The 12,876-nt window shown below is 54.3% G+C and overlaps 1 protein-coding gene across 49 annotated transcripts in view; it reads right to left on the bottom strand.

The window, feature by feature from the left end:
* OBSCN (obscurin, cytoskeletal calmodulin and titin-interacting RhoGEF) overlaps positions 1-12,876 on the bottom strand; it is a 163,184-nt gene that overhangs the window by 24,566 nt on the left and 125,742 nt on the right. For 48 of the 49 annotated variants that reach the window (XR_004433938.1, XR_004433939.1, XM_033197474.1 and 45 more), the window contains 4 exons: positions 5,251-5,418; positions 4,416-4,518; positions 3,913-4,042; positions 1,597-1,708 (listed from right to left, as the gene is read on the bottom strand). Coding sequence is in view for 46 of the 49 variants with exons in the window: in XM_033197474.1 (XP_033053365.1) it covers positions 1,597-1,708; positions 3,913-4,042; positions 4,416-4,518; positions 5,251-5,418 (513 nt within the window). In the remaining 3 variants the exon portion in view is untranslated. Of the gene's footprint in view, positions 1-1,596; positions 1,709-3,912; positions 4,043-4,415; positions 4,519-5,250; positions 5,419-12,876 lie in introns of those variants that run through there. The other variant, XR_004433940.1, reaches the window with a different exon arrangement.

Raw genomic sequence — 12,876 nt, 5'->3', positions numbered from 1 at the left:
TGCGACCATGGGAGGAGTGCAGCCGTGCGCAGCGTGATCCACAAGCAAGGGGGCAGCGCCCACCCCGCAGAGGTCTGCCAGGGCCTGTTCGGGCTGCAGAGCTGCTGGGTTAAAGATGAAGCAGCAGGATAGGAGTTAGAAGCGGGGAGGTGTTGGCTCCAGCTTCAGGCTCTTCAAGGACCTGCGTTCTCACCTCGCCGAGGCGCCAACACCCTGTCCAGCACTGGTGGCCTCTCTCCCCTGCCACCCCCTCCTCCGGACCCAGAGAGAGACTTGTGACAGCCAAGTGAACGACTGTGGAGCACACTCCTGTCACCAGCAAGAGGCAGCCCTGGGTGTCCCAGTGTCCCAGCTGGGCACCTCCCTGGCCGTGAGACATAAGACTCATGGGAGGCTGAGGTGCTGGCAGCTCCGGAAGCAGTTGTGTGTGGTGCTGTGGCCACCAGTTGTGGGGCTGACGGAGGTCACAGGGCCCCCAGAGACACGTCAGACATGGGCACTGGCAGTCAGGGGTTGGCCAGTGCCTGTGGCACTGTGTGGGCTGAGGAACAAGGACATTTGCCCAGCAAGGGAGGGGTCTCCCTGAGGGTCATGGAGGGCATCAAAGATGGCCCAGCTCTGTGGGGTCCAGATGAGCAACTGGCTTTCAGACACTGGGCACTGGGAGAGACAGTTGAGGGGGGGTTGCAGGAGCCAATGTTTAAGACTTGGAGGACACATATTCCAACCCACAGTGGGAGTTGCAGCTCCGCCAGGTGTTGAACCAGCCTCCACTTGCATGTCCCCAGGGATGGGAGGCTCAAAACCTGTCCAGACAGGCAGCCCAACTGGGAGCCCAAGACGGATGCTCGATGACCCCCTTCCCATCCTGGCTGCCCTGCCCTGAATAAAGCATCTGGGAGCCTGGAGGAATGAGGTGATGTGTCCCACCTCTCCCCCGGCCCATCACCTTCCATCCCTAGTGAGGTCATTCTGCAGCCCAAGGCCCTCCCAGGAACCCAGGAGCAGTCCCAGACGAGGCCAGGTCTCTCCACAACCAGCCCTACCCTCAATGGAGGGGCCAGGCCCCTGACACTTGCCCCTTCTCCTGGGAGCCAAGCTGGGGCCCAGCAGCCTGGCCCTCTGCAGAGACATCCTTCCTACTGTTCCTGTCACAACCTGCCCACTGCCTCCTGCCCACTGCCTCCTGTCCACCACCGGCGAGCTGCCCTGGGTGTAAGCCTGGCCTCTGTGCAGAGGCTTTCCCTCTCTGGACCGCAGCAGGGCTTTGGGAACCCCGCTCACCCAGAGTGACCTCTCCAGCCTCCACTCAGGCTCTGGGCTCAGGGCCCACCCTCCACCAGCCCACACAGGTGCGGCCTCCAGCCAGGGGCTGGGACCTGTGCCTGGCCCGCAGCAGCCTCCTCATCTCCCATTTGTGGCTCTCCCTGCCCCACAATGCCAGCCCAGCCCTCCTCCAGTGTCCTCCAGGCAGCAGACCCTGACTGGGAAGGGTGAGAGTCTTGTCCCCCCAGACATGGCCAGGCCTGTGAGGGTCCAGCCTGGGTCTGAGCCGTGGGGAGCTGCCTTGGTGGCGAGGACAGGGGTGGGACTTACCTTCCACTGCTCCCACGAGCTGCTCCCTGTGGCACTGCTCCCGGGCCTGCAGCGTGGGGCTCTGAATGTGCAGCTCTGCACTAGCTCGTGTGGAGCCCAGCCGGTTCACCAGCTGCAAGGACAGCAGGGCTGGCTCAGAGCCCAAGGCTTCTCCCTCTCCCTGTGGCCATGTTGGGAGCATGGGCAGCCTCCATCCTGGTGTGTCCCCCACAAGGGGAAGGGCCCCAGCCCAGCCACAGCATCCCTGGGGGACCCACATGGCCCGAGGGTCCCCTGCAGTTATGAGGATGCTCTCCATCTGCCCTGTCCACGTGCAGCTCTGAGCATGGGACATGGGGCCAGAGCAGCCAGGGAACCGAATCTTTAACTGAACTTAACTTCATTTTATGTATGTTTTAAAGCTGGGTCTCGCTCTGTGACCCAGGTTGGAGTGCAATGGCACGATCTCAGCTCACTGCAGCCTTCAACTCCTGGGCTCAAGGGATCCTCCCACCTCAACCTTCCGAGTAGCTGGGACTACAAGTGTGCACCATTGTGTCTGAGTAATTTTTTAGTTTTTTTTTTGCCTATGCATTTTATTTTATTTATTTATTTATTTTTATTATACTTTAAGTTCTAGGGTACATGTGCACAACATGCAGGTTTGTTACATATGTATACATGTGCCATGTTGGTGTGCTGCACCCATTAACTCGTCATTTACATTAGGTATATCTCCTAATGCTATCCCTCCCCCCTCCCTTCTCCCCACAATAGGACCCAGTGTGTGATGTTCCCCTTCCTGTGTCCAAGTGATCTCATTGTTCAGTTCCCACCTATGAGTGAGAACATGCAGTATTTGGTTTTCTGTTCTTGCGATAGTTTGCTGAGAATGATGGTTTCCAGCTGCATCCATGTCTTTACAAAGGACACGAACTCATCCTTTTTTATGGCTGCATAGTATTCCGTGGTGTATATGTGCCATATTTTCTTAATCCAGTCTGTCGCTGATGGACATTTGGGTTGATTCCAAGTCTTTGCTATTGTGAATAGTGCCGCAATAAACATACGTGTGCATGTGTCTTTGTAGCAGTATGACTTATAATCCTTTGGGTATATCCCCAGTAATGGGATGGCTGGGTCAAATGTTATTTCTAGTTCTAGATCCTTGAGGAATCGCCACCCTGGTTTCCACAATGGTTGAACTAGTTCACAGTCCCACCAACAGTGTAAAAGTGTTCCTATATCTCCACATCCTCTCCAGCACCTGTTGTTTCCTGACTTTTTAATGATTGCCATTCTAACTGGTGTGAGATGACACACCAGTTAGACAAACATAAACCCTGTTTAAGAGACAGGGTTTCAATATGTTGCCCAGGCTGGTCTCAAACTCATGAACTCAAGGGATTTTCCTGCCTTGGCTTCCCAAATTGTTGAGATTACTGGCGTGAGCCACAGCACCTAGCTTTGGATTTAACTTTAGTTGATTTAAATTTAAATTTAAATCCCCATGCGTGGCTAGTGAAGGTATTAGTGCAAATCAAGAGCTCACTTGGGTCTCTGGCTTCCCCAGCCAGAGCGGTGTGGGGCAGGCTCCCCACAGGCTCACAGCAGCAGCTACATGGTGGGGGGTGGTGGCCGGACAAGTGCCCCTGGAGGAGCTGGACAGAGGCCAGTGCCTGGGGTCTGGGGCACCTACAGTTGGCACACAGCCACCATGACCACCACAACCACTGCAGGCTTTGAAGGGCCGGAGGACTGGGACTGGGCCCCACCCTGGGGAGCCCCTGCCCCAGCCCTGCAGACACAGTGGCTGGAGCAGAAGGCAGCTCTGTCCACCTGTAGGCTGGACATCTTCACAGGTAAAAGGTACCTGAGCAGGGCCAGGCTACACTGGATGACTGACACTCCATTTGACATGAATGACAAAATTCATGAGGCCATGCCGGGTCCCCCAAAGGCAAAAACCAAGTGGCATCCTTGAAATGGCCAGGGAAGCCAAGGGAGGCATCCAGATTGACATGGGAGCCGAGGAGAGGCTTTGGAGCAGAGGAAGAATAAGGCCAGGGCATGGGGCAGTAGTGTGGCCAGGGATGACAGTGACAGTGGCATGGTGGCCCCCGCCTGTGACGGGGGGGTGAGAGTGGTATGGTGGCCTCTGGCCTGTCATCAAGGAAAGGTGTTGCAGTGGGTATGGTGTCCCCTGGCCTCTGCCAAGAGCCCTCCACCTTGAGGACAGGGCCTGGGCTCTTAAGCCCCTCCACAATCAGACCCCAGAGGATGGCCGGCACGGATGGCCTGGGCCCCGAGGCAGGTCCTGACTCCTGCAACCCTCACCTCACACTCGTAGAGCCCCAGGTCCTCCTTGCCAGCCGCCCGGATCACCAGCACTAGCAGGCCGCTGCAAGGCTCACTCAGTGTCTGGAACTTGCTGCCAGGGGTCAGCAGGGCCCCGTCCTTGTACCACCTGGAATCCACCCGGAGGGCACGTGAGGCAGGCAGGACTCGGGCCATGCTCTACCCCACCGGCGACATCCTCCTATGTCCTGTCTCAGGGCCAAATCTGGCTGTGCTCACGACCCAGCTGCCCTGCCTTCAGACCCCAGGGGTCCTCAGAGAGCCCACCCTTCCAGAAGCCAAGACACAGCCTGGCCGTGTCCTCCCGGCTGAGGGGTGTCCCACATCCAGAATGAACCAGAGCCCCACGAAGCCCATTCTCAGCTGAAGGCCAGTGGCCATGTCCAGCCCAGCCCTGACACGGGAACACATGGTCCGTGCCCCATGCTCCAGGTGGGAGCCAGCCCCCTCATGCCCCATCCCCAGGCAGGCCTGGGCCCCACCTGATCTGCGGGTATGGGGCGCCTTCGATGGTGCAGGTGAACTGGGCATCCTCTCCCTCCACAAAGGGCGAGGCCCGGACCTCGTTCATGAACCGTGGTGGGACTGTGGGGTTGTGGAGGGAAGAGACAGAGAGAGAGAGACAGATATAGAGATAGAGACAGAGACAGAAAGACTTACAAAGAAAGAGACACAGAGACAGAAAGATAGAGATGGAGAAACAGAGAGAGATAAAGATACAGAGAAGGAGAGACAGAGAAAGAAATACAGAGAGAAAAGTAGAGATAGAGAAATAGAGACAAAGAGATAGAGATGGAAAAACAGACAGAAAGAGACAGAGAAAGAGAAATTGAGACAGAGATAGAGACAGAAAGAGAGAGAGACATAGACATCGAGACCAGAGATAAAGAAACAGAGACAGAGAGACAGATGGAGAAACAGAGACAGAAAGATAGAGAGACAGAGAGACACATAGATAGAGACAGACAAACAGAGACAGAAGGACAGAAACAGAAAAAAGACATACAGAGACAGGGTGACAGAGACAGAGATCAAAGGACAGAGATAGAGACATACGGATATGGACAGACAAAGACAGAAATAGACACAGTGCATCAGATACAGAGAGACGTAGAGATGCCATGACGGAGCTGAGGCTGATGCCAGGGAAGGGGCTGCAGGGTCCCCACCCCTCCCAGTGCCCTCTATGAGCCCCCAGTGATCCCCTCAGAACATGCTTGGATGTCCACCCCACTGTCCCACCACCCCGCCGCAGCTGGGCCTGCCATGGTGGGAGGGTCAGGGTGGCTCCTCCCCCAGGAAGGCCTCCGGGCTAACCTTGCACCAGGATCTTGCCCAGGGTACTGCAGTTGCCAGCGGCGCTGGCCGCGAAGCACATGTACTGACCAGAGTCTACACCGGTCAGGCTGTCCAGGATGAGGGCACATGAGCCATCAGGGTCTTCAATGAGGATGTGGTGGGGGTCCACCTGCACTGGTTTCCCATCTGGAAAGGACAAGCAGGGGCCATCACTCAGGTGGGGACCCAGGGGCTCACTCCATTAGCGGGGAGAAGCTGGGCCTGGCCTGGGGGCTGCAGTCATGGTCAGAGAGGGGACGGAGGGGCCACACTTGCAGCACAAGGGCCAGGCACAGGCTCCCTGCCGGGTCCAGCTTCCAGGTTGACCTGTAACCCTGGAGGGAGAGGCTGACACGAGCTCCCATTCTCTCTGTGTCTCTGCCTCTCTGTCTCCATCTTTCTTTGTCTGTCTCGGACTCAGCTTCTTTCTTTGTCTCTATCTCTGTGTCTGTTTCTATTTTCTGTCTCTGTCTCTCTTTCTGTCTCCTTGTTGTCCCTGCCTTTGTGTCTGTCTCTGACTCCACATCTCTGTCTTTATCTGTCTGTTTTTCTGTCTGTGCCTTTTGCGCCTTTCTATCTCTCTGTGTCTCTGTCTCTCACTCTGTCTGTCTCTTTCTCTGTCCACCTTGGACACTAGCTAGAGGCAGGGGGCAGGCCAGGGGACCTGAGCCCCACAGAGGACATCCTCTATGGGCAGCTGAGTCCTTGGTCACCCCAGCTCTCAGCAGTCCTGCAATGTTCCGAGGACCTCTAATGCACTGACTGCACCCCAGCTCACAGCACCTTGATCCCCTCTTCACCCCTGCCTGCCCAGTCTAGGGCCTGCAGCCCCTTCTCTAAATCACTGCCCACAGCCCTCCTTGCCTTCTCTCCCTGCAGCTGCTCCTGTGGAGAACATGGCAGCCCAAAGTCTCACCCCCAGCTCCACTCTCCTCTCCCAGGCCACATCCTCATGCCTCCAAATGCACAGCCTTCTAATACGAATATCTGAAGACTGAAGAATGTGAAGTAAATCACCTTGGTATGAACACACAACTGACTACACCTCTCTGGCCAAGGCATGCTTCCTCCTCAGGTGAGGGACCGGAAGGCACGGCCTCTCACTGTGGAGAACTCCTTCCCACATAACGTCTAAATATATAAAACAGCATCGATTCACATTCCAATAGTGTCGGGTGTGCCCCACAGATTGCTTAAATCACAAAGGTCACAACCAGCACTGACTTATGATTTGTATAGCACTGTAAGAGATATATATTATATATACACACACATATATATATACATTATACGCACACACATACACACGCACACACATACACATATATATTTGTAGAGATGGAGTCTTGCTCTGTTGCCCAGGCTGGAGTGCAGTGGGGCGATCACAGCTCACTGCAGCCTCGACCTTCTGGGCGCAAGTGATTCTCCCGCCTCAGGTGCGCCACCATGCCTGGCTAATTTTTTTTAACTTTTTGTAGCGACAGGGCCTCACTCTGTTGCCCATGCTGGTCTCAAACTTCTGGGCTCAAGCGATCCTCCCCTCTTGGCCTCCTGAGTAGCTGGGACTATAGGTGTGAGCAACCCCACCCAGCTCAGAAATAATCTTAAATAATTTTTTTCAAAAACCTTCTAGTTACCACCTCAGATCTCTGCACCCCTTTATGGCAACTCCAGAAAGGAGCTGTGCTCACACCCTCCAGGACATCTCTTCCCATCCCCACTAAGCCCATCCCCTGGGCTCCATTTCTCTCCCCCAAAGCTACTGTCAGGGCCGCCATGCTACCGGCAGCTCTGTCCTCATCTTGCTGTGAGAAAACAATTCTCCCTGGAATTCAGATCCACATTTCAGCCCTCTGAGCAAAGGCACTCACAGCCAGGTTTAGAATAGAAGAAGAAGAAGAGAATAGAGTAGAAAGTAAGGAGAGTGAAGCAGAAGATGCCCGTCTGCCTGGCTGTGTTCCAGGGCAACAGAGACAAAACCCTTCCATTCCTTTCCTGGGAGACATCTCTGCATCCCAGGGTAGGAAGTCATCCACTATCTCTGGAGTGAAGCATGGGCAGATGTACCAGCAGCCCCATAAAAAGAGCTCCAAGTCTCCTAAGATTCAGGATTTCTCTCTCGTGGGGCAACACCTGCATGCAACTAACACCTGGTTCCATCGCCTCCTCACAGAAACGGGTGGGGGCAATGATGAAAGACACTGAGGCACTGCTGGTAAAAAGTCTTTGTCTCTGACCCATGAGTCTTGTATCTTTTGTCTACATCTGGCTGGCAGGCTAGCTTGCAAGATTGCAAGTGGGGTAAAATTTTGGGCCCTTCACAGTTTTTGATTTACAATTTGGGGGACAGGGAAGTGACACTGTCAGAGGCATGGCCTTCTGGAAGGAAAAGAAGAAGTGGCCCTGTGGATCTCTCTCTACTTTGTTGTCCTGCTAAGGAGAGAAACTAGGCAGGTAGTTGCAGTCTGAGAACTGAGGAGTGGGTTCAAACACAGACACCTGGGCGGTGCCTTGGTTGGCGCTCTTTCTCCAATCCCTGCCAGGGACTTTGCTGGTTCAGCCTCAGTTCAGCCACTTCACAATAAATGCCAGAGCCAGCGCTGGATCTGAAGAAGATTCTGACCCTGTTCAGACCACAGCCACGGACACTCATGTCTGAACTGAGTGCTCGGGTAGGGCCACCAGCAGCCACGATGGGCGAGGCAGGAGAGGGCTCAGCCCATCTAGCTCCGGCTGGTTCAGAGGGGAGAGGATGGGCACCAAGCCCGCACTCAGGAAGAATGGCCACAGCTTAGGCATCTTGTGGAGCAGCCTCCTGCATCCAGCATGCTGGCCTTCCATTCTTCTGGGGGTGACAGTAGGGGATCTATGTGTTTGCGGTAGAGACAGGGTCCTACCTCCATGGTTGGCTGAGCCACGGAGGTGTGTCTTGTTCCGTCATTGTCCTCTAACCCCTTCCATCCCCTCTATACCACAGATCCTTTCCTGGCTCAAGCAACTTCCCTGAGACGACAGACTCCCCCAAGGGAAGGCAGAGGGGACACGGCAGGGAGTGCATGGACTCCTCCTGCCATGGCCTGCCAAGCAGCCAAAATCACAGGCATGTGACACCATGCCAGGCTCAGAGATAATTTTAAATAGGCTGGCAGGTTAAAGACACCTCTTCCTGGGGCAATGAACAATGAAGTGAATCAAGACTGCTGATGGGGACACCCTAGCCAGACTGCCAAGGCTCCTGTGTAGAGCCCCCAGGACACCACATCACTGAGCCCCACCACAGGCAGGGTACAGACGCAGAATCTACATCACATGTCAGACTGAGGACATCCTGGAGAGACATTCTCAAGCCTACAGGAGAGAACACATTGTACGTGGTGAACCCACTCTCCATCCTGGCAGACTGCTCCTATGAACACAGTGTTGGGGCTCAGAAAACAAGATCCCAAAATGAGGGCCTCCCAAGCAGCCTCAGAAGCAAAATTATCTCTCTGACTTTCTCCTCCCCTCCTGTCTCTAGCTCCTCATTCTCCTCCCAGGCTGCCATAGAAACTAAAATCCCTCTTCCCCAAGGCGGGTCATAGAAACTAGAACACCTTTTACTCTAAAGTCAGCCACAAAGCCTAAAAATAGGACTCCAATTTTCTCTCCATCTTTCTGTGTAAAACTTGGCCATGAAGAAATGATCGGACCTACCTTGTTTGGCTGTAGATCCAAGACCCCCATACCAGCAAGGGCCCTGCTTCTCACTCAGAAGGAAAGGACACTGCTCAGAAGGCCAGGAAGAATCCAGACACACAGGCCTAGCAGGATGTCCCCACTCAGTCTGTTCTCACGAGATCCAACCCTATTTGCCCAATCCTATTTCGGCACAGTTGTCCATACTTTATGGAACCTAAGCATTAAAATAGACAGCTTCTTCTGGGTCTTTGGTCTTCATTCTGAAGGATCCAGTGTCTACACATTCAATAAATGTGTCTGCCTTTCCTACTATCTGTTTGTCTTTTGCAAGCTGATTGTTCAGTGAATCTGCGGAGGGCTGAGGGGAATGCTCTCCATGGCCCCTAGGCCAGCTGTCCCTCTCCAGGCTCTCTGTGGAGGCCTACCTGCTGTGAGGCTGCTTTGGGTCTCCAGCCACACCATGAAGGCATGTGCCACGCACACCTCCTGCAGTTTGATGTCCTATGATATCTACCACAAGAGCCACTCAGCAAGGGGACGGCAGTCTGACTGCGCCCACCTCCTCTTGGCCTATGGACCTTTGGAAGGCAGTCCAATCACCAAGGGCAGCTGTCCCCAGAGAGGAGCTCTCTCGTGCAAGCTGCCTACTGGTGGTTAGGAAGCAAGGGAAAGGGGAGGGCCTCCATCCACAGGGAAACCCAGGCTCTGCCATGACCAACCCTCGGTGGCAGCCTGGTCCAAAGGGACCAGGGCTCAGGGCATTCAACTGGCTTCCGGCAGGCTTTGATAAAAAAGATTTTGTTCCTCTTGAACCTAACCTCCCGGAGGAGAGGTCTGGACAGGTGGCAGGAGGGAAGCTCCTAAGACACCAGGGAGCAGGCGTTAACGACCCATCCGAGCCTTCCTCCAGAAGTATCCCAGGGCAGCCCTCCAAGCCACTGTGTTCATCAGCTCTCACCAGTGGACACCGGGATGGCCCCTCCCAACACACCCAGGCAAAACTCCCTGGAGTCCTTCCTCTCAAGCCCCGTCCTCAGTCATAGGCAGACCCGTGGGCCCAGCTGCTGTGGACAGTGAGAACAGGAAGGGCTGAGTGCCTGGATGGTGTCCGCAACACCAGGACAGCACTAGGTTATAAGGACTGAACTGGGGGCTTGGAGGCCGGTTGAGGTTAACCTGACAGCCCAGGTGACCCCCTGGGGGGTCATCTGGGACGTACCATCAATCAGTACTGATGTGTGCCTTCCTAGGAGTCCCCAAATTGTAAACAATAACTGTGTTCTCAAGACTTCCTGTGTGGGAGCTACACACGTGGTGGCTGGTGTCTTGGGGTGGTCCAGGGCAGTCCCACAGGTTGGCATCTCCCCTGCTGAGAGGCTTGATTAAATGCAGCCTGAGTTAGACTGGAAGGACGGCATACCAGCCAGCGTCAGTCAGATTAGCCAGGATGGCTGAGGGCTGGGCACAAGTGTGGGAAAATTCCCGAGGGGCTGGAGCCTGTGGAAATAGGGTGGAGCTGGGTCTCTTGGGGCACAATGCCCCACGGTTGGCCAGCTCCTGCAGCCCAGATGCTCCAGACAGCAGTGCTCACACAAGGAGACATTCCAGGACAGTGGAGCAGAGATGCCTCCCTCCCTGGAGACACCTAAGGTGATGAGATGCAGCCCCTGAAATCCATGGTGCAGCACATGCATGTGCAGGTTTCTCCCACACTACCCCTGAGAGCTGTGGCAAGAGCTTGTTCTGGCTGCTGCCTCCTGTTGAGTGATGAATCATTTCTGTCTTGGACGTCTTGTGTCTTCTGTGTGTGTGCAAATAACTATACATGTATATATGCGCATATGTAGCATTTGTGCATGTTTACATGCAGATGTGTATTACATATGCCTGTGTGTACCTATGTGTATGGTGGATCTGTGTATATATGTGTACTGTGTATGTATGCATGCAGACGAGTGTGTAGTATTTATGAATATAAATGTGTGGTGTCTATGTGTGTAGCATGCATGTGTGTTGCATGTATCTGTGCATGTGTATTGTGTATGGTATGTGGCTGTGTATATATGTGTATGTGTGCAGTATTATCTATGTGTGCACATATGTGTGGTCTCTGTTTTGACGAACGGAGGCAAGATGGTGCATTTCCGGGTTTTTCATCACCAACTTTTCCCCGTGTGCGCGAGGATGCAGCTGGCGCCCGGGAAGGTGCAGACCAACCAGGCATGCGCCAGGTGATGTCAATCCGAAGAGATCAAGATTTACCTGGTGGCACCTGCGGCGCCTTCCCCCCCTCTCCCCTGACGCGTCCGTGCCCCGCCTATTGCCCTTCCACTCCTAGAAAAGCCACTCCCGGCAGATGCACGGGGCGGGCTTCCTCAGCCCCTACCTTTGTCCGGACTGCATTAGGAACTCTGCCCGAGAGCTCTACTGGGTGACTCTCTCGGCCTCCTTTGCCGGAGGCCAACAGACTTCACCCCCATACCTTTTTCTCTGGAGCTAGATGACCAAAGAATAAATTTGCAGTTTTGCTTTTAGCCTTGCCTACTTGCTGGTTCTTTTGTGCTCGCTCTGGTGGTCTTAGAAAAACAAATCCGTTGGTGCCGAAACCCAGGAGGAGACCCCTCCTCAGGCCTCTAAGGGTTGAGGAACCTCCTCCTGCTCCCACGCGGCAGACGGACCAGGACCTGAGACCCGCTTCCCTCACTCTCACGGCCTTTCTGGGGTAAGTGCCCTTGTCTCCTCTTTACCTCCCTCGGCCAGAAATCCTGCGCAGGTCCGAGGTCCATTTGGAGCCACCAAGTGGCTTGGGAGCCACCATGTGGCTCGGGAGACCCGTTCAGGACGGAGACGTCCGCCTGAAGGTAATCTCCATTACGGCTTCAAGAGCCTCCAGTTTGTCTCTGCTGGTACCAAAGGACGCTTTGAAGCCAGGCAGGGATCCATTTCCATTGTGTCCATTGTGTAAGTAAAGAGGAAACAAACGGGAAACCCCCAGTCCAAATTCCAAAGAGCACCCCCTTAGGGTGCCTCCTAGCCAATTTAAAAAACCTTACAGCTTGAACAAGACCTTAGGAGGAAGCGGTTAATTTTCCTTTCCACTGTGGCGTGATCGACCTCAGCAATTTCTGCCAGCGGCTAGGCAAGTGGTCCGAAATTAATTACGTACAGGGCTTTGGGCCTTATGCTCTCGTCCCAACTTGCCCTATATTCCTCCTTCTCTCCCCTCTCTCTCCAACCCCTCCCTTCCTGCCCAGACTCCTCCTTCCTCCTCCTTATCTACTAGTAATCCACTCGGTCCCGTGCCTCCTTCGGGGCCCCCAACTGGCTGTCTTGAGTCCCCTATCTCTGCCCACACCCTCCTACAGTGTTAGCACCTTTGTGAGAGGTGGCTGGGGCAGAGGGGGTAGTCAGAGTACATGTCCCTTTTTCATTGGCCGATCTTTCCAAAATTGAGAGGCGTTTAGGGGATTTCTCAGCTAATCCTACCATATACATAAAGGGATTTAGATACCTTTGTCAGGCCTATGACTTAACTTGGCATGACCTCCAGGTTATCCTAACCTCTACCCTAAACTGACTGAGGTTCTAACCCAGTATACCTGGTTAGATCTGGCCTCCCCCACAGGGGCCACTATTTTGGCGTCTTATTTCATTCTCAATCAGCTCCTGACATTCGTAAGAAACTTCAAAAGGTAGAGGATGGTCCTCAGGCACCAATACAAGACCTGGTTAAATTAGCCTTTAAGGTCTATAACTCCAGAGAGGAGACGGCAAGCTCGCCTTGAACAGAAGTTACAGCTCCTAGCAGCGGCTTTACAGCCCAGTTGTAACCCCAGGCCAGAGAGTACACACTCCGCAGACTCCAAGGCTACAAAAGGAGCCTGCTATAAGTGCGGCAAAGCAGGACACTATGCCAACAGGTGTCCG

Source organism: Trachypithecus francoisi, unplaced genomic scaffold (genome assembly GCF_009764315.1).
Source record: "Trachypithecus francoisi isolate TF-2019V2 unplaced genomic scaffold, Tfra_2.0 Lachesis_group5, whole genome shotgun sequence".
In the NCBI taxonomy this organism is placed as follows: domain Eukaryota; kingdom Metazoa; phylum Chordata; class Mammalia; order Primates; family Cercopithecidae; genus Trachypithecus; species Trachypithecus francoisi.
The sequence above is the reverse complement of the archived record's forward strand: the minus strand, read 5'-3'. Positions and strand labels throughout refer to the sequence as shown.